The sequence below is a fragment of the Narcine bancroftii genome, chromosome 6, assembly GCF_036971445.1.
Source record: "Narcine bancroftii isolate sNarBan1 chromosome 6, sNarBan1.hap1, whole genome shotgun sequence".
NCBI classification, from domain to species: domain Eukaryota; kingdom Metazoa; phylum Chordata; class Chondrichthyes; order Torpediniformes; family Narcinidae; genus Narcine; species Narcine bancroftii.
The window spans coordinates 145,410,546-145,437,933 of NC_091474.1; the positions used below are offsets into that span (position 1 = coordinate 145,410,546).

Sequence of the window (27,388 nt, forward strand, 5' to 3'; positions counted from 1 at the left end):
GACCCCAAAATGTTCAGGATAGGGGATTTGTCAATAGCGATTCCAAAGAATGTAAAAGAGTAGCTGCATTTGGAAGATCATTATGTGAAACTTGTCTGCAGCAAATGTTATTTGCTGTATATCAGTTCATGAGGATGCTCATCTTTCTCAGTATAGCCAGAAAATCATTAAATTCATTGGAGTAAATCTTATGGGGCTGGTGCAATTGTCTGTGGAATTGCTGTTCATAATCTCCCTACCAGATCTAGACTTTGATAAGCTTTCCTTAACACTTTTACTGCAGTAGCATTGTTTGAATATTAGCAGGGTCTCCATTGGCTCGAGGAGGAAACTGCATCACTAAAATAATCGTGAAACCTTTGCTGGCAAAATGTCAATCTCTTTGCTGTCTGTCATTTATTGTGATATCCATGCACTTTAAATCTGTTAAACTTTTTTTCTAGTTTAGACAAACAACATGGTAACAGGCCCTCTGGCCACGAATTGTGCTGGCCAAATACCCCAATTAACCTCCATCCCCTGTATGTTTTGAAAAGTGGGAAGAAACCGGAGCTCCTCGAGGAAACCTATGCAGACATGTGGAGAATGTGCAAACTCCTTACAGACAAGTGCTGTAATAGCACTGTGCCGCCCCAATGAGGTATATAATGTGAAATCTTCTTTAAAAATTGACTAAAAATACCCAAAACATAAATTATTGAAGAATATTAAATTGAAGTGAAAGAAAAATATAAATCAGTGTCTACCTTTCCTTTCCATTCAGAATTACTAACATTTGCATTAAAATCTGGACCATTAACAGGGGAGCTATGAACGAAACTGAGCACTCATAGTTAATATTCTCTCCTCTGATATTATGATGGAGGAAATGACCATAGTCAAATATAGTTGGAGCTTGATCAAGCCACAGCTCGACAATGCTCATTGAAGTTAGTAGAGTCTCTGAACCCGTGCCAGATCTAACTTGGCTTAGGATCCAGGAGTCACCCAGAGCTGTGACTGCAGTGCAGGGTGAGTGAACAAATTTAGATCTGTGAATCTTTTAACAAGTTTGAGACTGTCATGTTTGTCAGCATGTCCATGGACATCCTGAACTAATTTCCATCTGAATAATTAAATGTCGGTTCAATTCAGAATAATTGGCATTCCCCAGCAAAGTCCATACTATTTATCAAGTTGCTATAAATGAATCTGAGATATCTGCAGCTATTATTGAAATGCACTCCATCTCTGATCTTACAATGGAGGAAAGGCCATAGATGAGCAGTTAAATGTAATTGGGTCTTCATCATTACTCTGATAAACTCTTCCAGACTTTAATCATGGATGAGAAGCACAGTCATTTTGTCCATCAAATTTCCATTGATTTCAACTTTACTGGGATCTCTTAATGGCACATTAGATCTGATGCTTTTGACATCAAGACAGCAATCACTTTCTCTCCTTTTGGAATTCTGTCCATGTTTTGGAAACAAGGCTGTAATAATACCTGCAAACCAAGGTTGTATCTGTCCATATTTTCATTTAAATGTTAAAATTGAGCCTGCATTCACCACTTCTGCTGGCAGATCATTCCAAATTCCCATAACTCTCTGTGTGGAGAAATTCCCCATAATGCTCCCCCAAACCTTCTCCCCCCCCAACCTTCACCCTTAACCATGTCCTCTGGTATGTATCTCACCGAACCACGGTGGAAAATGCCTACTTGCATTTTCTCTTTCTATACCCTTCATAACTTTGTATACCTCTAACAAATCTCACCTCATTCTTCTATGGTCCAGGGAATAAGGGTCTTACCTGTTTAACCTTTCACTGTAACTCAGTACAGGTGACTAACTTTTTATCCAGAATTCCAAAAACCTGCATCCTCCAAAAACTGGCACTTTTTTTCAGCAGATGACATTACACGCAAGTAACATTAATATCCCATAATAAATTCTCAATTTTCAGAGGGGTGCTCCTCCAGCTCCTGTTGTCGTCGTCCCCACCCCCCCCCCCCCCCCCCCCCCCCCAGTGGGGCGCAAGCGGCGGTTGGGTCAATGTGAAGTCAATGGTTGTCTTCCTTACCCATAATTCCCCATGCACCTGGAATCATTCTGGCACTGGCAGAGCGATTGTAGCTACATAGGGAATTATGGGTAAGGAAGACAACCATTGCTATCACATTGAGCCAGCCGCCGCCTGTTTCTCTTCCACCGGTTGCTTGAGTCGTCACTACAATCTGGTATGGTGCTCCATAAACTCTGGGCTCAGCAGCACTGCACCCCTGCTACTGCATCAGGAGTTAGATGGGGGTAGGTGGTGGACAGTGCTGTGCTGCCAGGATGTGCCTGAGGGCCAGCCGATGAGCTGATGGAGCACCTGAAAACTTCTGGCGCTCAGCACTACCAGCCCGATGGCCTGCTCCTCCTACACAGCTCTGCACCTTGGGTATAGCCTTCTGTCCTGCTTGACCGCTGGCTCTGAGCAGCCAATGCTGACCGCCTTTATGGCTGAGCTCTCAGGCCACTCTGTCGACCCTGTGCTGCCCATTTACACCCAATTTATCTACAACCCTGGTACATTTTGAAAGGTGGGAGGAAACCGGAGCCCCCCAGGAAAAACCCATTCAACACGGAAAGAAAGTTCAAACTCCTTACAGTCAGTGCAGGTTTCAAACACTAGTCACGTTCCTGGCACGGAAACAGCATTGCACTAACCTTGAAGGCCAATGTGCAAAAATCTCTTTTTATGATCCCATCTATCTATGATATTACTTTCAGGGAATTATGTGTCTGATTTCCCAGATACCTCTTCTACAACACTCCTCGGTGCCCCACTTTTTAACCATGTATGTCCTTAAAACACAGAAATGATGGAGGATCTCAGCGTCTATGGGAGGTAAAGATACATAACTAACACTTTGGGCCTTAGCTCTTCAAGGTGTGAGTAAAAAGCAGGCAGGTGTCTGAATTAAAAGGTTGGGGACAAGGGAAGAATGGACAGAGGGAGGAGATAAAATTGGATATGGATGGAACATAGGAGAGAGGAAAGGTGGGGGGGCGTGTTTTAGGGTCTGTGGAAGCACAGCTGGGGGAAAGGAGACAGATATGCTTTTTACACAGCCCTTTTGTTTTGGGACATTTGCTCCTTTTTAATGGAACATCTGCTGTCTAAAAAGCATTGAGATGGAATGGGGAGTGGGGCTACAGGCAGCATGGAGAGGAGTGAGGGCAATCACAAAGTGTGGCTGGGTCCAGCACCAACCCGGCAAGGTTTCATTCCCAATACGTCACTGATTTGACGTTATGACTGCCAGCAAAGGTAAAAAGAAGAGTCGATCTGGCTGACAATGAGTAGTTCACTCGGCAGGCACTTGGGGTTTAATCCATCTCAGATGTCTATGGATGCTCCCATAAATACAGAAGTCTGAAATGAGCTGGTGGTGAAATAGTGATGCATCCTCCACTAGACTCACTGTTTTGTTAATACACTGATATATTACTGGGAGGAGAATTAGAAATGATTTAATTCATAAAAACATAATTCATCGTTTTGACAGGACAGAAGTGGGGTGACTGTTGGCCTTTCAAAATAGGACTATTCATTCATGAATAAGATGAAAAGTATGTACAAAAGGGTACTGAATCTGGAACGCTACAGAAGGAGGGTGTGAATGCTCAGTTATTGACAGACCTTCAGATAATAAGGGAGAGGAGATTAGTGGTAAGGAGTGGCATTGTGATAAAAGACCAGGCCCTGCATTGATCCCCAGATGTCTCTAGTCACCTTGTGCTGTGAGCATGCTGGTCTGTGGGTTTGTCCTCAGTTTTAAGTCTGAAGCCCGCTGCCCTGCTCCCCCCTACGTCCGGCAACGATAGATAGCAGTGATTAGTTAGAGATTACATAAGGCGGTTCATGAGTAGAATGAAAAATGTTTAAAATCCACTGCCTAGATCAATACAGTAGATTTTCCCATGCTCTTCTATATATTGTGCGTATGTTTTACTAAATTGTGCACATTTTCCCATGTTCTTTTATAAATTGTGCATGTTTTATTAAATTGTGCACGTATTTTCCCACATTCTTATGATTTGTGCATGTGTTTTAGTCCCACTATGATTTTCCCTTGCCCTTCTATTGATGTGCGTTAATATGTGTAACTTTTGACTGCAAATCTTGTGTCCACACTCGCCTCTCACAAACCTGACTCATTCTCAACACAACAATGACCAGAGCAGGGACTGACAGCGTTACTATCAACGTTACTCACCATTATCATCCTAATTTCAACCTTGCATACAAGACCGGGGAAATATTTTTGAGCTATTTTTTGGATGGAAAAAAATTGGTCTAACATGCCGTTAAATGCGGTATTGTGTGGCTGCAGAGCAGGGTGAGTGAACAAATTTAGATCTGTGAATATTACACATGTAATACATGACATTAGAAGCCGACGCTGTTGAGTTACACGTCCCACCTCTTTTGCTTGTAGAATGCCAGTTTGCTGTGTAAAAGGACACACTGACTCAGAAAGTTCGTTTCCATGTAAATTACTAAAACCAGCTTAATGATGGGTCTTCCTTATGGAAATATAATGGAATTTCTGTGTTTATATTAAAAAAAGCATAAGAGGGAAAATGGGGTGGGGGTGGGGAGGTGTGCGGTGTCGAAAGGAAGCCAGAGAAGTTGATGTTAATGCCATCTGACTGGAGAGTGACTAGATCAAATAGGAGATGTTGTTCCTCCAATTTGTGGGTGGTCTCAGCTTGGTAGTGCATGGACAGGTCAGCAAGGGAATGGGCTAGGGAATTTTAAATGGGTGATCCCTGCTAATGTGGCAGACAGCTGATGTTCTCATCAAAGCGATTTTCCAGTCTGTGTCTACTCTCTCCAAATTAGAGGGGGCCACTGAGGAACAAATATTCAGATATTGTTAATAAAAATATTGCAACATGGATGTTCTATATTTTCTTCAATATTTTGTTCATTTACTGTATTGATACAATTTTCTTTTTAACAAATGGGTCATATTAAATTTACATATTTATATTCTATTGTTACACAACTTTTGGGCTTATTAATTCTTATCATATGTTAAGTCAAGTTTATTATCTGATTGTACAAGTACAACCCGATGAAACAGCGTTCTCTGGTCCTCTGTACAAAACATGTAAACAGACACCCAGACATCGCACATTTACAGACAAACAATGCATTCACAGGACAAGCATTTCATCTATACAGGTAAATAAATATTGTTTCATGAATATAAGAGTCTCAAATGGTTAGTGTGAGCAGTTCCTTGGGTCATTCAGCATTCTCACTGCCTATGGGAAGAAACTATTTCTCAGCCTGGTGGTGCTGGCTCTGATACTCCAAAATCTCTTTCCCAAAGGGAGCAGCTGAAAGATGCTGTGTAGACCGTGGAAAGGGTGCTCAATGATTTTGCACACCCTTTTCTATGTGTGTATAGAATTAATGTAATGAGACTCTTCCAACTTATTACTATTTCCTTTGATTTCATTAACAATGTTTAGGAATATTTGTTTTATGAAACAAAACTACGCAATGTATTTAAAATACTAGAGAATAAGTTTAAGTTCAAAGTTCGGATTTATTGTGAGAGGACATGCATGCCAACACATACAACCCTGTGATTTTATTTCCTGCTGGCTAGGCAGAATTTCTAATTAGCGGTATATAAAAAAACTACTCCAAAAAACTGAAAAATAAGCAAAGAAATGTAAACAAACTGCAATACAGAAAATATATATTCAATAATAAATAATGTGGAAAGTAAGAGTCCCTAAGTGAATCTCTGATTGAGTTTGATGTTTAGTTGCCTGATGGTGGAGGGGGAGCAACTGTTCCTGAACCTGGTGGCACCTCTCCTTAACGGCAGCATCAAGAACAGTGCATGTCCTGGCTGGTGTGGATCCTTGATGATTGCTGCTACTCTTCAATTGGATAGTTCCATGTAGATTTTCTCAATGGTGGGAGAGTTTTGCTTGTGATGTATTGGGCTGTGTCCACTACCTTTTGCAACGCTTTCTGCTCAGAGCTGTTGGATCCCCTATACTAGGCCATGATGCAGCTGGTCAACACACTTTCCACTGCGCATCTGTAGAAGTTTGCTAAGGTTTCTGATGACATGTTGAACTTCTTCAAACTCCTGAGGAAAAATTGCAACTGACGTGCTTTCTTCACGATGGGATTTGTGTGTTTGGTCTAGAAAAGGTGACTCCCAGGAATTTATATTTGTTCACCTTCTCCATCTATGATTCCCTAATGATTACCTCTGTTTTCCGTTCCTAAAGTCCACAATCAGCTCTTTGGGTTTTCTGACATTGAGTGCAAGGTTTGTGTTAGTACACCATTCAGCTAACTTTTCATTCTCCCTCCTGTATACTGATTCGCTGCCCTTTTTCAAACTCACTGCCATGATATTGTCACAAATTTATAGACGATGCTATTGTTGTACTGAGCCACACATAGCAAGTAGAGCAGGATACTTAAGAACAGAGTTCTTTGGTGCTCTGGTACTGATGGAGATTGTGGGGGAGCTGTTCTTACCAATCCTCACTGATTGTGGTCTGGATGTAAAGAAATCCAGGATCCAATTGTTCAGTGGGTACTCCTCAGTGACAAGATCTCCATCCTCAATCGATGGTCAGAGCACTTCCGATCCCTTTTCAGTGCCAACCGCTTAGTCCAAGAATCCGCCCTGCTCCAGCTCCCTCAACAACCCTTGAGGCTAGAGCTGGATGAGGTCCTTACCCGGGAAGAGACATATAAGGCAATTGAACAACTGAAAAGTGGCAAAGCAGCTGGTATGGATGGAATTCCACCCCCCCACCCCCCCCCCCCCCCCAGAGGTCTTGAAGGCTGGCGGAAAAGCTCTGCATACCAAACTGCATGAGTTTTTCATGCTCTGCTGGGACCAAGGAAAGCTGCCTCAGGACCTTCGTGATGCCATCATCATCACCCTGTACAAAAACAAAGGCGAGAAATCAGACTGCTCAAACTACAGGGGAATCACGCTGCTCTCCATTGCAGGCAAAATCTTCGCTAGGATTCTCCTTAATAGACTAATACCTAGTGTCGCCGAAAATGTCCTCCCAGAATCACAGTGTGGCTTTCGCGCAAACAGAGGAACTACTGACATGGTCTTTGCCCTCAGACAGCTCCAAGAAAAGTGCAGAGAACAAAACAAAGGACTCTACATCAACTTTGTTGACCTCACCAAAGCCTTTGACACCGTGAGCAAGAAAGGGCTTTGGCAAATACTAGAGCACCTCGGATGCCCCCCCAAGTTCCTCAACATGGTTATCCAACTGCACGAAAACCAACAAGGTCAGGTCAGATACAGCAATGAGTTCTCCAAATCCTTCTCCATTAACAATGGCGTGAAGCAAGGCTGCGTCCTCGCACCAACCCTCTTTACTATCTTCTTCAGCATGATGCTGAAACAAGCCATGAAGCCTCAACAATGAAGACGCTGTTTACAACCGGTACCGCACGGATGGCAGTTTCTTCAATCTGAGGCGCCTGCAAGCTCACACCAAGACACAAGAGCTACTTGTCCGTGAACTACTCTTTGCAGATGATGCTGCTTTAGTTGCCCATTCAGAGCAAGCTCTCCAGCGCATGACATCCTGTTTTGCGGAAACTGCCAAAATGTTTGGCCTGGAAGTCAGCCTGAAGAAAACTGAGGTCCTCTATCAGCCAGCTCCCCACCATGACTACCAGCCCCCCCACATCTCCATCGGGCACACAGAACTCAAAACGGTCAACCAGTTTACCTACCTCGGCTGCACCATTTCATCTGATGCAAGGATCGACAATGAGATGGACAACAGACTCGCCAAGGCAAATAGCGCCTTTGGAAGACTACACAAAAGAGTCTGGAAAAACAACCACCTGAAGAAACACACAAAGATCAGCGTGTACAGAGCCGTTGTCATACCCACGCTCCTGTTCGGCTCTGAATCATGGGTCCTCCACCGGCATCACCTACGGCTCCTAGAACGCTTCCATCAGCACTGTCTCCGCTCCATCCTCAACATTTATTGGAATGACTTCATCACCAACATTGAAGTACTCGAGCTGGCAGAGTCCGCAAGCATCGAATCCACACTGCTGAAGACCCAACTACGCTGGGTGGGTCACGTCTCCAGAATGGAGGACCATCGCCTTCCCAAGATCGTGTTCTATGGCGAGCTCTCCACTGGCCACCGAGACAGAGGTGCACCAAAGAAGAGGTACAAGGACTGCTTAAAGAAATCTCTTGGTGCCTGCCACATTGACCACCGCCAGTGGGCTGATATCGCCTCCAACCGTGCATCTTGGAGCCTCACAGTTCGGCGGGCAGCAACCTCCTTTGAAGAAGACCACAGAGCCCACCTCACTGACAAAAGACAAAGGAGGAAAAACCCAACACCCAACCCCAACCAATAAAGTTTCCCTTCCAAACGTGCCTGCTTGTCCCGCATCGGACTTGTCAGTCACCAACGAGCCTGCAGCAGACGTGGACATACCCCTCCATAAATCTTCGTCCGCGAAGCCAAGCCAAAGAAAGAAAAGAAGAACTGTGGCCTAGATCTTGGAGTTTGCTGATCAATTTTGAGGGGATGATGGTGTTGAATATCGAACGGTAATTGATGAAAGAGCATCCTGATGTATGTACCTTTGTGTCCATTTGTTCCAGAGCTTTGTGTGGAGCCAGTGAGATGGTATCTGCCATAGACCTGTTGCTGCGGTAGGCAAATTGGAACTGATCCATGTCACCACTCAGACTGCGGCTGATGTGCCTCAATACTAGCCTCTCAAAACACTTAATCACTGTGCATGTGAGTGCCATAGGGTGGTAGACATTTAGGCAGGTTACCACGTTCTTCTTGGGCATAGGTACAGTTGATGCCTGTTTGAAAAAGGTGGGTACCAAGTGAGATGTTGAAGATATCCATGAATACATTGGCATGTTCCTCAACACAGGGTCAGGTACTCTGTCTGGACTGGATGCTTTCCTTGAATTCACTCTCTTGAAGGCTCTTCATCTTCAGATACTGAAAGATCATCAAGAGACATGGGGGTGAAAAATTTACCTTTGTGTTTATTAGGAAGAATTAATACTATAAAAATGAATATTTTTCCTCGTATACAATATTTATTTCAATCAATTCCTTGTTGTTTACAAAAAAGATTTTTTAAGGATTTATATAAAGTAATTAGGGATTTTTTGTGGAGAGGAAAATTTCCTAGGGTGGCGTTGAAAAAATTGATGTGGGATTTTCAATTTGGAGGGTTACGGCTACCTAACTTTCAATTTTATTATGAAGCAGCTCAATTTAGATTTCTTAGCGCACAAGATACGCCTAGTTGGGCACAGATAGAATTGGCAGTTATTTCTGAAAAATTTTCGAATGAATTTTTATTTCAATGGAATAAAAATTTGTTACAAACTTATGATGTACCAATATTGAAACATTTAATGAATTTATGGACAAGTAAATTACATAAAATGGGATTGAAAAATAAGTGGTCGGGAAGATTACCATTATATAATAATCAACTTATTCCTTTCACAGTATCTAATACTATTTTGAAACAATGGGAGGAGAAAGGAATACATAATTTATCTGACTGTTTTTTAGAAGGTCATTTTTGTTCTTTTGTAGAATTGCAAAAGAGATTTGATATAAGTGGTTATTCTATATTTGGGTATTATCAGTTAAGATCTTTTGTAAAACAGGTATGCGGTTGTCAAATGAATTTACTATCTGAAACTGATTTTGAGAAATATGTGCTCTCATTTCCAAAAAAGGGTTATATATCAGGTTTTATCGTATTTTGTTGGAAAGTGAAAGTAAAACAGATTGGGATAAAGATAAAATGAAATGGGAAAAAGATTTAAGTTTAACAATAACTGAAGAAGATTGGTCTGAAATCTGCCATAATAGTGTTCGAAAATTGATTAATGCTAGATTGGCGATGATTAATTATAGTTTTATACATCAATTATATTTAACACCCGAAAAATTAAAAAAATTTGGTTTTAGTAAGTCAGATCTTTGTTTTCGTTGAGATCAGGTTTCTGGTACTTTTTTTACATGCTGTTTGGTTGTGTGATCGGTTACAACAATTTTGGAAAGGTATTCAATCTGTATTTAATAATCTATATAATCTTCATATTGTATTAGACCCTGATATATTTTTAATAGGGAATATGCAACCGTTGATTGATTTAGAATTAGATAATTACCAGATCTCTTTTATTTACTTAGCGCTGGCAGTGGCCAAGAAATGTATAGCGATTACTTGGAAGAATAGAAATGTATTGTCTTTAGATAGGTGGTATTCAGAGATGAAGTTTTATTTGGTTATGGAAAGAATATCATTTTCTATACAAGATAAGATGTCTTTTTATGAGTTAAAGTCGACCCCATTTATTGATTATATACAATTTAAATAAGTTTGAATTAATCATTTTTTTCTTTAAAATTTTTTTATTATATATTTTTTCTATATATGTTTTCTTTTTTCTTTTTTTTAGCTTTTTTTATTAGTTGTTTTTTTTCGTTTAAGTTCTTTTTGTTTTTGTTTTTTCATATATATTCTTATATAATAAATTTTTTTTGGATTAATAATTAATACTTAATTTTTTTTGTTTTTTTATAAATATCGATCTTTTTTTAAAGATATATATTTTTTATTTTTAAAAAATTATGCTGATAGTATTAATTCTTCACTCTTTATCATGGGGGAGGGGGGGGTTTAGGGGTTAAAAATCGTTTTTTTTTAGTCTTAGTTTTTAGTTGTTAGGGGGAGATGCCGCGATTAGTATTGTATTAACTATGTTACTTTGTACTTGTATTACTTTATTTTGTATTTTTTCTGTACGTGAATTACTTACTTTCTTCATATGTTAAAATTAATAAATAAAGTTTCGAGAAAGAGACATGGGGGTATGCCATTGTTCTTCCTTGTACTGATGGTCAAATCGGGCATGAAAGACATTGAGTTCATATTGGATTGAAGCTTTGCTCTCTCCTACTACACCAGATTTAGTTTTGTAGCAGGTTGCGTCATTTAGGCCCAGTCACAGCTGTTGGACATCCTTCATTGTTTTCATTCTCGTCTGGAATTTCCACTTCACCAGGGAGATGGCTTTTTGTAGGTCGCACCTGCTCCTTGTGTAGTATTCTGGATCTCTGGACATAAATGCCTGTGATCCAGCTCTTAGCAGGTTCTGGATTTCATTGTTCATCCAGGGCTTCTGGTTGTTGAAAATCCTGATAGATTGGGTGGGGACACACTCGTCCAAGCTGTTTTGATAAAGTCAGTAATGGCCCAGGAATACTTGATGTAACTTCCATTATATCCAACTAAAATGGTAAATATTAAAGAGTTGTAAAGAAATAATAAACATGATCAAAGATGCTATTTTATGTTCTTTGGATAGCAGTTTTCCTTGGAAGCATGAGTTTTTTCTGTTTCATGTCTTGCATGTTGCTTTTTATTTTGTAGTTGGATGTCCGTTTTGCAGAACAGTAAAGAAGAGGCTTTGAACAATGCCTTCAAAGGAGACCATAATACAGGAGAAAATAACATTGTCCAGGAGTTGACAAAAGCAATTATTGTAGAGGTGCAACGGATGACTGGAAATGATGTGTGCTGTGACTGCAGAGCACCGGGTAACTTGAATTTGCTCATTAAACAGATTGTCATGATCATTTGCCAACAAATATTTTCAGAGTTACAAAGGCCAATACCAAGGGACATGTGTTTAAGATCAGTGGAGCAAAGTTGGGGAACACTTCACAGTAGTATTTTTTTAAAGTAAGTATTGGGTGTCTGGAATATATTGCCAAGAGTGGCCATAGAGGCTGTTACTATGGAGGCATTTTAAGACTCAAAAGCCCCTTTCAAACTTGCATCCCACTAAATTGACCATTCAGTGTGCTGGGATAGGAAAGGGGGTTTGGCTTTTCACACTTCACCACTCTTCACTGAGACAGTGAACGTTTTCACATTTGCAAGAAGCCATCCCTGGGGTTAGGACTGTACTACCTTCTACCGGTGACGTCATGATGCATTGAGCGATGGTGGTCCTGTCCTAAATCCTGATCAATGTGTTATGATCTTATATTTGAACAAAATTAATCATGCCTAATTATAACATAATTAAGCTTTATGTACAGCCCAGAATGAGCCCTTCAACCCCTGTTGTTGTTGTGCTGACCTATATAAACCTTTATAAGGGACCGTGGGAAATTTCTAGCAATAAATAGCAATAGTGGACAATTTTTGAACAGGTGGGAAAGTTTGTTGAGCTATAACACATAATTTATATAGTGTGGGAAAGTTGGTAGCACAATTTTATACAATTGATACATATTGTGGGGAAAAAGTGATGGTAAACCTGCCCTCCCAAAATTCCATGCAGCAGAGAAAGGGCTGTGTGGCCTGGCTGCAGCCACAGAGCATTTATGGAGGGGGTTTCTCTACTTTTTCCCACGGTATTTATAAATTGTGTGCTGTAATGCTACCAATTTTCTCATGCTGTTTAAAAATTGTCCACTATTGCTATCTATTTCTATTTATTTCTCTCTCTCTCTCTCTCTCTCCCCCCCTACGCTGCGACTTTCCCCACAGCAAAATTTATACCTTAATTTTAATCTTTTCTTCCTTCACATTTCTGCACTCACGCTAAAACTTGGGACATTTCAATCCCACAATGCAATAACCCATTTTACACTTGCTTGATTGCAATGCCAGTGTCTGGATTGTACTAGGGGTCGAGGCTGGCAATCCCTGGTGTGAGATGACGTCATCTGACGCCAACGTTGAGCTGATTTTGCTTTCATATTTGGCACTTTAAAGGCCAATTGGTGGTTAATTCGTGGGATCACTTGCAAGTGTGAAAGGGGCTTTAGAGAGGCACATGGATGTAGGGAAAATAGAGGGTTATGGACTGAGGCAGGGAAGAGTTAGATTGATATACAGCACAGCATCTATGCTGTACTTCTCCATGTTTGAATGCCTTTTTGTCAGATTTGCTGCTACATCAATAAGAAAGTAGTGTATTCTCAACATTTTTTACTGGTTAATATAATTATTTAAATTTAAATTTAGACATACAGCATGGTTACATGGCCTTCCGGCTCACAACCCTGTGCCACCCAAATGACCTACAATCCCATATGTTCTGAAGGGTAGGAAGAAACTGAAGCACCTAGAGGAATCCGACATAGACATAGGGAGAATATGCACATTCCTGACCGTGCCAGATTCAAATCCCAGTCGCTGGTGGTGCAACAATGTTGTGATAACCACTACACTAACCATGTCACATGTATTTTAGTGCAATGAATATTTAGCTCTCATAATGACAAAAGAATAAGCAAATATTATACTCAGATATTATACTCTCTTGTTTTCTTAGCTGTAAATTTAGGGAGGCAGCATTTTAGGGTCTATGTAATTATTCCACATTTTTAATCTCTTTTTCAGGTTCATATTAATAGTGGAAGGTCTGTGGAAAAATATTGATGAGAGTATTAAGAGTTTTGGTTTGACCATAACATTATTAAATTTCATCTTCTAATATTATACCATTGTGTGTGAAAAATGTCCAATAGAGAAAAATAATTCACTTCCAAGATTGCTGTTAATATTTGAATAAATATGTATTTTCAAATGCATATTGTATAAAATACATCACCCATTTTTGATCATTTGTTCCATTCAGCTAATGTTAATGCACTACACAAGCCTACTCCCATCTTACTTCAACTAATGGGGTCAACTTAACTCTGTTATCATCTCCCTCATATGCATATCGAGATTCTCTTGTTCCATGTTTCCATCGCTCAGGAAAACAAAGTTTCTCCTGAATTTCCAACTTCAGTTGTGATGTTTGGAGTAGCAGGAAATGGATGAAGTTTTAAATGAATGCTGCTTACCTCTTTTAACTGTGGAGAAGGATATTGCGGCAAGCGAGTTCTGAAGCATTGTGAAGATGGTGGTGTTAGAGATCCTGATACATCTGAAGGTGGGAAATATCCTGGGGGTCCTAACCAGGTGTATCCTAGGATGTTATAGGAGCCAGGGTTGAGATTGCTGGGGAGATGGCAGAGAGTTTTATACAGGTACACGATCCTTTATCCGGACATCTAAAATCCGGAAAGCTCCAAAATACGGTAAGTGGGGAGAGAGGTGGCCGGCGCTTGGGGCAGGCGGCCAAGGGACCCGTGCTTGGGGGAGGTGGCCGGGCGACTGGAAGGGGGTGGGGCTGGATATGGGCAGCACAATTCGGGTGGGCTTTCCGAAATCCGGAAAAATCTGAAATTCAGAACACACTGTCCCCAAAGGGTTCTGGATAAAGGATTGTGTAATTCATTAGCCACAGGTGAAGTACCAAAAATTGGAAGTTCACTAATGTTGTACCAGGTAACTACAAGCCAGTGAGTCGTGCATTCCTGGTGGGAAACTGATTGGAAGCAATTTTGAAAGACAGGATTTGTATGCATTTGGAAAGGCAAAGACTGATAAGATAGTCACTGTGTTTTTGTGTGTGCAAAATTGTATATTATGAACTTAATTGAATGTTTTGAAGAGGTAACCAAGATTGACTTGGTCAGGGTACATGGGATCCAATGTGAGCTAGCCAATTGTGTGCAGAATTGGCTTGACATTAGGAGGATGAAGGTGGTAGTTTTTGTTTGCTTATGGTATAGTGCTCCTGAAAAATCTTGAATATAGCGTGGTATTTTGAGTTTGTTAAATTTTATTCAACAGATCCGACATGGCTATCAACTAATCTGGGAATTCTAACATGCATTGAATGCTCTGGAATTCATAGAGAGTTGGGAGTTCATTACTCCAGAATACAGTCCCTTACGTTAGATGTATTAGGAACATCAGAACTCTTGGTAAGTCCTTTTTATAATTCAGTTCATTATGAAATTTCTACAAAAATGAGAGGTATCTCATAGAAGTATCTCCCCTGTAATTTTAGCAGATTGGTTACATTACATTAATGGCCATAATAAAATTCTGAAAGCGGGTTAGTTGAAATCCTACAAAATAAAAAACACAAAATAAATCCATTGAAAAATATGCAGTATTCTAAAACGTATAAGACTCTCCCATTTAAAAATTAGGAAATTTGGCTTGCTAAAATATAGTTCTGTGGAAGAAAATGTTCCAAAAAGATGAGAGGAATTTTTAAACCAAGTACAGATGAGTTGGGGAAATTGAGAATCTTGATTTTTTTTTAATGTCTGAAACACCACTCAAACCTGATGCCTTCTAATTGTAATGAAGTTGAGTGCTTTGTATAATTGTAGAGATTACAGAAGAACAGCTGAGGAGACTGATGGGTTGATATTAAACAGACTTTCAATTCTTGGAAAAAATGCTTTTGGTGATATTGAAGGTCCAAATCTTAATCCTCAGAGGAAGGTTGCCCAAAGTGATGATAATCATTAGCTTAAATTCTTTTTACCATGTCAGGATGGTTGAATTTTATTTTCAACTGGTAACAAAGCTAGTCTATGGTTAGCACAATGCTATTAGAGCACCAGTGACCTATGTTTGAATCTGCTGCAGTTTATAATGTGTTTGTACATTCTCCTTCTATCCATGTGGGTTTCCTCCGGGCTCCAGTTCCTCCCTACATTCCAAATATGTACGGGGTTAGTAGGTTAATTGGGTAGTGCTAGCTCGTGTGTTAGAAGGGCCTTGCTGGTAGGTGGCACAGTGAATACAGCTCCATTGTCCTAGGGTCAATCCTGAACTCTGTTGTACTGTGCAAAGTATAGACATTCTTTCTGTAACCATGTATTTTTACTCTGGATTCTCTGGTTTCCTTCCACATCAAGGTGTAGGTGATTAGTAGGAGAGAGGAGGGGGTGGAATTGATGGGAATATGGAGAGAATAAACAAGGTTTAAGGTTGAATTCAAGTAAAAATGTGCACTTGATTTGTAGACTCAGTGCTGCATCTCCACAAATCTATGACTGTATTTAAATTGTCCAGTAATCATCAAATAATATTTTGAGTCTCAGCAGTTTTAATATATATAATAAGCATGCTACATACAATGAGTGTAATTGAAAATTGTTATTTTGACAGCTAGCTAAGAACATTGGGAATGCAGCATTTAATGAGATTATGGAAGCTGGTCTGTCATTAGATGGGACTGTCAAACCTAATCCAAACAGTGACATGTAAGTACAGTATCCATTTTGTTCCCTGTTCCATCATGGAAAGAGACACAGCAAATATGCATCTGGAAAGTTAGCAAGGCTTTCCTTCATTTTTTTCTAAAGTGCAATGATATTTTTGTATAGAACATGACCCATGTGTGATTACTTTTTTTTTCTAATTTGACTAACCTTCAGGCAGTAGGCATAAAGATTAAAATTCTGTAAGCTTGTATTTGACAACGTTATTTTTAAAGTTATCCCGTTTGTGTTTTTAATTCTCATGCAAAAATTTAGATTATACTGAAGATGTATATTTTACCCAATGTAGGTATGATAAGGAAAGGGATGACGGACTTTACCTCGTACTTTCCAAGCTAAATTAAGTTTTTGTTGCTTCAAACAAAGAATCCCCAGACATTTGTTATTTATTAATATGTTGTGAAAACCAATAGTTAACATTTAGATGTCACATTCTTTTATTTTGATGGAAGATCAAACAGTAACACTTTTTTCTTTCCACAACTACTGGTTTTTTAATTCAAAATTTTATTTATGAATTTTACAAAATACATACAAAACAAACTACAAAAGTCAGAGAGTCAGAATTTAGAGAGCCACAACTGCTGCTTGACCTGGTGAGAATTTCCAGCTTTATTGGTTTTTATTTCAGATTTCCAGCTTTTGAAATCATCGTTTACTGAGAATAATCTGTTTAAGTTTTGCTGTCTCTTATCTGTTGACCAATGCCGTGTAATACCTTGAATTTTATGTGCACTAAAATCCAGCAGCAATAGAAATTCACCAAGACAAATGGTTACTTAAACAAAAGTAGTTTTTAATTTTCTTTAAACATAAAAACAGGATCAAACTCTAACTTTTTACTATTAACTCAACCTCCTTCTAATTCTATGCACATGTATGTAATGTGTATAAGTTCAGAAAAGTTCTTTGATTCACAGACCAATCTCTCTTTTCACTTCAAGTTCACTGGTTGTAGGCAATTCTTGTACTGTGCACAAAATTTAACATTTATGGCTCTGGTGGAAATGGTTATCGGTCAGGAAGGTTCTTGTCGGTTTTCAGAGAGAGATTTGTCGCTCGTTGGACACAAACAAACTGATTTACTTCCATCCGTTACTTCAGTGTCTTGCCAAAGAAACTTGCCCCATCAGGGCTTTGTGTTCTCGTTCTCTCTCTCTCTCTCTCTCGCTCATCCCCCCACGCCCCCTCCCACCACCTGCAAAACCACATGACTAAATTGCATCCAGACAGATTGTGGTTCATCTGGTACTTTCAAAATAATTACTCCACAGCATATCCAATTAACACCTACTTGTGAAGTCCTTCAACAAAGCAGTTTCCATTGTCTTTATAATGCCACTGGGCCCCCGGATTGTCTGGTTTGAGCAGAGCTCTTACATTTAACACCAGATCTATATTGCGAAGTGTTTGTTTGAGATCTACGCTAAAACACCCCCCCAACACAATTTATCTCCTTTAAAACATATTTAAAATATAATATCCATCACACTCTATAAAACATCCTCCTGTGTTAGGCCTTTGTAGAGTGCGTCGAAAGAACCAAAGACTTATTGATCCAAAACAAGGCTTTTATTAACTAAAAGACTGGAGCATATCACAAGTAGGTCGACCAGTCCAGAATGACCTGGTCTGGCTAGGAGCAATCCTTTAAGACCTGCCAGTAGGTGTGGCTACACTCTCAGCCAATCACAGTCATCCTACACTACAATCAATATATACACATTGGTGATAGAATCTGTACTATCACAGCCTTATCCAAAGCTTTCTTACAGCCAAATTCACCACAAGCATTGGTTCCATTTCATTAATTCACAGTGACTCTTGATGCTGATGTTTTGATTTTCACCTTTGACTTTTTTTCAGTCACCAATTATGATGACTTGTTGTACCATTAATCACTGAGATTAAGTATCACAGCCTTAGTGGATGGAGCAGGAATGGCATATGTTTAAGAATAACTGGCTGGATGGTTGTAATTGAGATTATAAAAGAAAATGCAACTGTTCTACAAAGATTGCGTATGATTAATTTTGTTCGGTGTCATCCCATGTTCATCTCAATCCTCTGCCTTTCTGCACAATGAGAGTATTCATTGCTCCACCCTCAGCTGATCAGGCATCAAATTCAGCAATTCCCTTCCTTATGTAAGAGATTGCTTCCTCTGAACAAGCTTTTGGTCACTACGTACTACTTTATAAAGTTATGGTCAATTTTGACTGATACTGTGCCAATGAATTGTAAGAATTTTATTTCACTATAGAACAAGATAAATGCAGGTTGTCACTTTGATGTGTTTATTTATAATATAAATTGACGAAAACAATAGTCCTCTTTACTTATTTAGAATTTCCAATATTTTGTCGTCTGGCTCAATGTGAGGTGCTGATTCCTATGCTCCCTTTTCCATGCCAGGGCCCTGGTTTCCATGCTACTGAGTTCAGTGGAAAATGCATTACTCTACAATTAGCAACCAAAATGAAGCAATTAAATTGAATTTGGAGTATTAATAAGTATGCCACCCAATAGTCTAGATAATCTTGAAATCCAGTATGACCAAAGTCCAAGGCAATGGAGTTTTATTCAAGGTCCTGCTCAATTACTGTATTGAAAGACTGTAAGTTTGCACAAATAAGGAATCCAAGTAATATTTTTATTGAATATATTATTCAATGTTAAATAAATAGTTTGGATCTCTTGTCGTTGATATCAAATGAGTTGTTCAATTCTTCCTACAGGGTTGCACGAAAGGATTACATCACAGTTAAATACATAGAACGGAAATATTCAAGGAAAAGGTCCACCGACAATGCTGCCAAACTTAGTTGTCTATGCGATGCAATCAAGTCAAGAGACATTTTTGCACTAATTCAGGTGTATGCTGATGGTGTCGATCTCACTGACCCAATACCTTTGGCAAATGGACATGTAAGATTCATTTGTCACACAGCATCATTTTTCAGCATAAAGGGACTATACTATGTGGATGCATAATTTGAAATAAACCAGAGAAAATTGTGTAATCCTTTACTACCAATTAATGATGAAGATAATTCATAGATATCATACATGGATTTTAAGAAGGCACCTGACAAGAGCCAGCAAGTCCAATACTCCAGCTCATGAAGTAAAAAGGGTTGGTGGCAGAACAGATAAGAAATTAGAATGAGAAAAGTGAGTATGGACTAAATGACTAGGCTCTGAAGCATATGTAAGAACAGAAATTTGCATAGATCTTTTAAAGGAGCACCACGAGGTAAGAAGGAGGCTCAAAACAGTTGAATTCAGGGCTTCATAAATAAAGGCTTAGAGATAAAAGCAGAGGGGATTTTAGAGTCTTTATAGAGCATTGATTGGGTCATAACTGGAGTATTACTTGTGCTTCGAGTTGTCACATATTTTGGTGTAGGGGTACCCAGAGGCTGCAAAAGAGACTGGCTTGATTGGATCAGAAGATGAGGAATTTTGCCACAAACTGAAGAATTTGGATTTTCCTTATAAAAAACTAATTGAAAGATATTATAATGGGTTTGAAATAAAGGGAAGATCATAGAATGCATGGTAAACCTGATGGGATAATGATACTGAGAGCATGTAAGAATTTTTTAAAAATCAAGGTAGTGGTTAAATCTGGATGGTAAATTTAAATTAAATTTTATTTATAGAACAGTAGAAGCTAATTCTGGACATTAAAACCTGTGCTGCCAAATAATACCCAAGTTAACCTACAGTACGTTTTGGAGACTGCGAGGAAACTTGAGCACCTGGGGAAAACCCACACAAACACAGGGAGAAAGTACAAACTCCTTACAGACCGCGCCGGATTTGAACCTGCATCACTGTGATAGCGTCGTGCTAACCACTTCACTAACTGTAGAAACAGAGTCAACAGAATCTTCAAAAGGGAATTGAATACAGTTTATATATTGAAGGGAAAATATTTTGCAAAGCTATGGAAAAAGAAAAAAAAGAATTGCTTAATAAAGAATTGGCTAAGACTCAATGGGCTGATTGGCCTGTATTGTAACAGTTCTGTGATTCTGTGAATTCTCCAAACTCAATGGAATATCATATATATATATATATATATATATATATATATATATATATTTAAAAATCAATTTGTCAGTGTTTTCATATATTTTTCCAGGAACAAGGAGAAACAGCACTGCATCTTGCTGTAAGATTAGTGGACAGGACATCACTTCATGTAGTGGACTTTTTAGTGCAGAACAGGTGAGCTTTTTACCGTAAAAATTAAATAAAATTAGCTCTTTTGCCAACAAGTAGAAGTTATGTCGTGTAGTTGATTAGAAATCAGTAGTATTACAACTTGCATATCTGCTATTTCAGCTGCTCCTCTGCTGGGTTGGCTACATGGATGACAATTACACTACACTCTTACCAATGTCCTGTTTATTGTATATTAATTAATTGTAGATATCAAAGAAATTGATACCCACCTTCCATGAGAGCTGGTCCTGATGACTGGAAGAGATTTTAGTGAATGTTTATAATATAATTATTCAGATCATTTGACCAAACCTTTTTAAAAATTATACTGTAAAATTGTTGCAAATGTTGCATCAAATGTTTGTATTACATTGTTAAAAAGGAAATTGTCATTGATGTAAATTAAATGGAAAGATCCAAGGGGGCAGTGAGGAGAAAGGGGGTGGTCAGGGGGTGGTGAGGAAAAAGAGGGCAGTGAATGTTTGTTTCTTGATGATGTGCTCTGGACAGGACATGCACCACATTCACATCTGCAAGGGCCTAGGCTCCAGGTTTGTAAAAATTTCAAATGATTTTCAGGTTGTAATGTACATTTAAATTATGTATAAATATACTGACCCTCCCCCACTTATTTTTAGCCCTGACTACCTGCCCTTCGAGCTCCCAAAGGCTGATCCTTGCCCCGACCACCACCCATCGAACTCCTGACAGCTGATCCTCGCCTCGAATGCCTGTCCATTGAGCTCCCTATGGCTAATCCTCTCTCCAGCTGCCTGCCCATTGAGCTCCCTACGGCCCAATGACAGATCCTCTCTCCGGCTGCCTGCCCATTGAGCTTTCTCCCAACAGCCCAATCACAGATCCTCGCTCTGGCCGCCTGCCCATCCAGCTCCTGAAGGCTGATCCTCGCCCCGATCGCCTGCCCATCGGGCTCCTGACAGCTTGAAGACAATGTTGTTACAGTTGAGGTGTAAATTTACCTTTTCATATTGCTAAATAAATTGGTTTCTGAAAAGTTTTATTTGTGAAATACATATGCTTGTATATAGTGTTAGATTAGTTGTTTGAAATATATGGTAGACCTAATACCAAAAAAGGTGTGTGTATGTTGGGGGGGTGGGTGCACTAGGGATATGGCCTGGGAGTTAAGGGGGCGACAGCCCGAAAGTGTTTGGGAACCACTTGTAGATCAAATACTGTATTTGGTTGTCAAGTTCTTGAATATAATATTTTAAAATCTAATACTATGAATGAATTTGTCATGTTTGGTCCAACAGTGGGAATCTTGATAAACAGACTACCAAAGGCAGTACTGCATTACACTACTGCTGTCTAAATGATAACGTGGAGTGTCTTAAGTTGCTTTTGAGGGGCAAAGCTTCCATTGAAATAGGTATGTTGCTTTAAAATATATTCTTAATTTGTTGAGACCCCTTTCCAGAGGAACCAAGCATGGTTTAAAATCTTTCCACAAAAATAGAAAGTTATAAATGCATATTAGGTTTATTCAGCATTCCAAAAGAGGGAAAAATATAAGTTGATCATTCATGTAAACACCTTTTGAATTAGGAAAAGAAGACAAGGCACTTGAAAATCAACTGAACAAGATAGAAAAGCAGTTGCAAATACGCATTACATGTGTTGTGTGGGGCTCAATCTGACCATATACCGTATTAAATACGAGTTGTTAATGATTTCCAGTAGATTTTGCACTTCAGCTTTTCAAGTCTTTTTGATTTAAAGCTGGATTTACATTTATAAATTTGCATGAAAAACAGGAAAAGTACAGTAAAATCCCCATTATCCGGCACCTACAGGAATCGCGGATGCAGGAAATGTGAATTTTCCAGTTGACTGAGACTCAATCTTATGATACCTAACTAATACACCTGCATTAAGAATACATTGTTTAAAGGACAAAAGATTGTGCAAAATGTAATTTGAAAGAAAAACAGTATTGTGTTCTTTAATTATGTAAAGTTCACTTTAATCAAGTCATTCTTGTAATTTACAAACTTTAAATTTAAATACAAATTCCAGTTGCACAATGTTGTGCTAATCGTGTTGACGTCATAATGAACCCCATCTCCCCCTCCAAGTTTACAGATAAAGCCTTACTAATATACCTGATACTAATAAAGATATGGACTCTTACTGGTCAGGGATAGGGAGAAACTTTGAGAGAATTGCCCCAGCAGCGAGCGGCATCGACCGGATCTTCATCCTGGTGTCCCAGTCAGACCTTCAGCGCTGCCTGACTCACCTCCACGCCATTGTCCAGGTCAGGCCCTCAGTGCACCTCTCCTGCACTGACAACATGACTCCCCTCCATGTCAGTATCCCAGTCAGGCCCTTGGTGCACGTTCCTTTAAATTTGAACCCCATTCACAAGTGCTGTAAGAGTGTTGTGCTCGCGGCGATGCTAACTGCTGCCATCAATAATTAACCTCCTCCCCAAATTTACAGATAAAGCCTTACTATGAATAAAGATAAAGACTTTTATTAGGCAGGGATTGGGAGGCACTTTGGGAGAGTCGCCCCAGCAGTAGGTGGCACTAGCTGGCTTTTCATCTTGGGTGCCGCCACTTTATTCAAACACAACTTTAATCAAACAGCTACTCCAGGCAAGGCATGACCAGGGTGCTCTGCTAGCTGAATGTTTGCTCCCAAGGGGTTGAGAGTTGCTTTGGAGAACATTTACTTTTACAATTTTAAACTTTAATTTAAAACTTTATTTCTCATTTATTTTTTAAAACTATTTATTTCCTCGGTTTCTTTTTTTGCCAGTTGTTTGAGTTTCTGGTTGATTGAATGCTGGATAATGGAGATTTTACTGTATTTACTTTGAGCTGTGATCATATTTAAGGTTAGCGTGAAGTTGATACGATCTCTGCTTCTACAAATTGAACAGCTTCAAATAGGTTTGCAAGATTTTGCTACTCAGTGTAATAAAAAGTATTGTAGTGCTTATTGTAGATTTTCATTGATCATAACAGTTTTTATTATTAATCATGGGTAATTTTAATTTTGGGCATTTTAAAATAGGCAGCTAGTGATATATTTCTTCAATTTAAACCAAATATTTAATGGATTGTGTTATTTCATTTTAGCCAACGAAGCTGGGGAAACGCCACTTGATATAGCCAAGCGCTTAAAACATGTTCAGTGTGAAGAAGTGGTATGTTTTATATTTGAACTATTCCTCTATAAAGATCATTGGAAGATGTTTACTTATTACGCAGCATCATAAATTATTAATTCTTTTCAGCTTGTTCAGTCACTATCAGGAAAATTCAATGCACATGTACATGTGGAATATGAATGGAGATTGCACCATGAAGATTTGGATGAAAGCGATGATGATCTTGAAGATAAGGTAGAGATGTGACATTCCATTACCTAGTTTGTTAATATAATATCTTAACATGCGTCCGATCTTTTATCTGCATTATTTATATCTGAAATATGATATTCTTTCTAGGCTATTGTCCCTCTACTTTTGATGTCCAGGATTATACTGATTTACTAGTTGCCCTTTCAGATAGGATCCCAAATGATGAATATTTCAAAGTGAATGTAACCTCCCAAACCATAACTTAAAGTATCTAGCAAATGGATCACACATAGTGCGAAAACCCTGATGGAATTCTGAGCTTGATACTTTTATAATCGTAACAAGTTGTACTACAGATCAATGTAAAACATGATGTATTTATGCCAGTGATGCCAAGTGAAGGAATGTGTTGAATGAAAATTTTTAAGCATAGTTCTAATAAAACCTACCCTTTTCAGCAATCCAGCCCGAATCGACCCATCAGTTTCTATCAATTATCATATCAGTCAGCAGTGAACCAGCTTCAACCTCCGGCTCCTCACGCAGTGCTGACAAGAGATTCGACAATAAAAGACAAACAGCGACCATTCATTCCAAGTATGCTGAATAATGAGACATATGGAACGGTACTGAGCTCCAGTCCTCCTCCTTCTGTAACTATTGCTCCTCCTCTTCCACCAAGGAACATTAATAAAGGCGAGTCATTTGCATCTGAGGTGTATTGGCACATATTCATCACTTTTTTTCTGTAAGCAGTTAAAATAGCAAAATTTTAATACTAGAAGAATGGCAAAGATGGAGGAGAGTTGAAATAAATTGACAGGTACTGTAAAACTGGCTTCAGCCTGTTAACTTCTGGGCTTTATTCCAGCAGATTAGTCTGTGGAGAGTCAGGCCCCATGGGATATGTAGTCACTGTATGCTAACTGATCATAGACTACTATTAAGTTTAAATACAGATTGAGGGTTCTTTGGAGCATATTGGCCAGAACAAGGTGAGAATCACTTCAGTCAGGGAGTTAGGCTCATATTGGGGAATTGTGGTACTGAATCTTCCAATCTTGCCAATCGGAAAACAGGTGTTCAGGGTATTTTTGTTGGAAGCTGACTTTCTGCTCTTCTGAGTTTTCTTCTGCACTTTGGTAGTATAATCTTTCACATCAGCATGGATGTCACTTTTGCAAACGTAGACCACAGATTTGGACAAGTTGTCCAATGGCAAAGGCAGTTTATTGATCACAAGCCATAATTGCTGAGGAAAGGGAAGTATAGAGATTTATGCTCGAGGCCAAACCTATACTGACAGGTTTGAACCTGCTGTGTGGCAGATCATAGGCATTTAAGTCTGGAGCTCCAGATAACTACAGAAGGAGCAGGTATGATCTGCAGAAAGCATTTTCCTGGAAGAAGTGGAGTTTTTGGATGAGAATAGAAACCACAAGGGATACCCAACAACTGTGGCAGGGCCTAAGTGATGTTACCTGCAGCAAAACAAAATCTGGTGCAGTAGGAGATGCCAAAGCTTCACTCCTAGATGATCGCTATGCCTTCTTTGCCCAATTTGACCATGAGAAAAAGAAAGAACCATCACTGCGCACCCCCATGTCCCCTGATAATCCTCTTCTGTCCGTATCCTGGAATGAAGTGCGGTCTGCCACCAGGAGAGTGAATCTGAGGGAAAACATCCAGTCTAGATAGAGTACCCAGCTGAGTATAAAAATCTGTGCTGACCAACTTACCAATGTATTCATGGATATCTTCAACATCTCACTCCGGTAGGGTGTGGAACCCACCTGTTTCAAACATGCGTTAATCGTACCAGTGCCCAAGAATAGAGTGGTAACTTTCCTAAGTGACTATCAACCAGTGGCATCAACATTGATGAAGTGTTTTGAAAGGTTGGTGTTGAACCATATCAGCTCCTGTCTGAGCAGCAACATGGACCTATTCCAATTCACCCATCATAGCAACAGGTCTGTGGCAGATGCCATCTCTACGCAGAGCCCTGTAACACCTGGATGCACTTAATCGACTACATTTTGGCATTTAATACCATAATTCCCATAAAACTGATCAGCAAACACCAGGACCTGGGCCTCAATGCATCACTGTGTAATTGGATCCTGGATTTCCTCACCTCCAGACCACAATCAGCGAGGATTGGTAAGAACATCTCCTCCACAATTCCCATCAGTACTGGGACACTACGGGGCTGTGTTCTTAGCCCCCTGCTGTTGTCACTTTACACCTATGACTCTGTGGCTTGGTACAACAATAAGACTATCTACAAATTCGCCAATGATACCAGGATAGTGGGTTGTATAAAGAATGGGGATGAGTTTGCGTACAGGATGGAGATTTAAAATTTGGCTGAATGGTGCACCAATAACAATCTTGTACTCAATGTCACCAAAACTAAGGAGCTGATTGTTGACTCCAGGAAAAGAAAGCCAGAGGTATACAATCCAGTGATCATTGGGGGATCAGAGGTGGAGAGGGTGATCAAGTTTAAGTTCTTGGGAATCACTGTCTCGGAGGATCTTGAACCCAACACATTAATGTCATCATTGAGAAAGCACATCAGAGAGCCGCTGCCATCAGAGATCCGCAGCAATCATCAAGGATCCACACCACCCAACATGCACTCTTTTCTCGCTGCTACCATCAGAAAAGAGGTATAGATGCTACAAGACTCGCACCACCAAGTTCAGGAACAGCTGCTACACTTCCACCATCAGACTCCTCAACAACAAACCCAATTTGAGACTTATTTAAGGACTCTTACATATTATTGTTTTTACGCTTTCTCTCTATTGTAATCAGTTGTTTACATTTCTTTATCTGATTACACATGTACATTGTGTCGTTTTATTTGCACTATCAATAAGAAAATGAATCTCATGTTTGAATGTGATGTCATGTATGTATGTGCTCTAACAATAAATCTGAAATCTATACTGAATTTCATAAGAAAATAAGAAATGTAAACAGGAATCAGCCACTTAGTCCATCAAGCTTACTCTATCATTAAAAAAAATAAGATTATGGCTGGCCTGACTCTGGACTCCTACCCCATTTCTTCAAAAATTAACCATTGCTGACAGATATATTGAGACTGACTCAACTCCTTTATTAAACAGAGAATTCTATAGATTTTCTACTCACGGGAAGAATCATTTCTTCCTCATTTTGTTCTTAAATATGCTCCCCTGAATCTTGAGGCATATTCCCTAGTTCTACTCTCACATGCGAGTGGAAAAAAAATCCTCCCTGCTTTTATTTAGACCTTTCATTATCTTGTGTCTTGGTGGGATGGAGGGTTTCAAATTTTAGGGTCACTGGAACTGGTTTTGGGGGAGATGGGACCAGTACAAAATGGATGGACTATACTTGGGGCAAGACTGGGATCAATGTCCTTGGGACATTGTTTGCTAATATAGGGGAAGTTTAAATGAATATTGTAATCATTGCAGAAAGATCAAGGGAAGCAATGCAGAGACTAAAAATAAAGTTAGAAAAGAGAGAAGTAAAAGTGGAGTACAAAAACAGTCAAATGCAAAAGACACAGTTTACTGGATTCTGAAAGGAC

The 27,388-nt window shown here is 39.4% G+C and overlaps 1 protein-coding gene across 2 annotated transcripts in view; it reads left to right on the plus strand.

Moving 5' to 3' along the window:
• Positions 1 to 27,388, plus strand: part of asap2a (ArfGAP with SH3 domain, ankyrin repeat and PH domain 2a) — a 218,325-nt gene that overhangs the window by 150,700 nt on the left and 40,237 nt on the right. For both annotated transcript variants that reach the window (XM_069886255.1, XM_069886254.1), the window contains exons 14-22: positions 11,509 to 11,675; positions 14,782 to 14,915; positions 16,120 to 16,214; positions 18,971 to 19,160; positions 20,383 to 20,468; positions 21,743 to 21,858; positions 23,576 to 23,643; positions 23,734 to 23,841; positions 24,258 to 24,495. In XM_069886255.1, the coding sequence (XP_069742356.1) occupies positions 11,509 to 11,675; positions 14,782 to 14,915; positions 16,120 to 16,214; positions 18,971 to 19,160; positions 20,383 to 20,468; positions 21,743 to 21,858; positions 23,576 to 23,643; positions 23,734 to 23,841; positions 24,258 to 24,495 (1,202 nt within the window). The remainder of the gene's footprint in view (positions 1 to 11,508; positions 11,676 to 14,781; positions 14,916 to 16,119; positions 16,215 to 18,970; positions 19,161 to 20,382; positions 20,469 to 21,742; positions 21,859 to 23,575; positions 23,644 to 23,733; positions 23,842 to 24,257; positions 24,496 to 27,388) is intronic.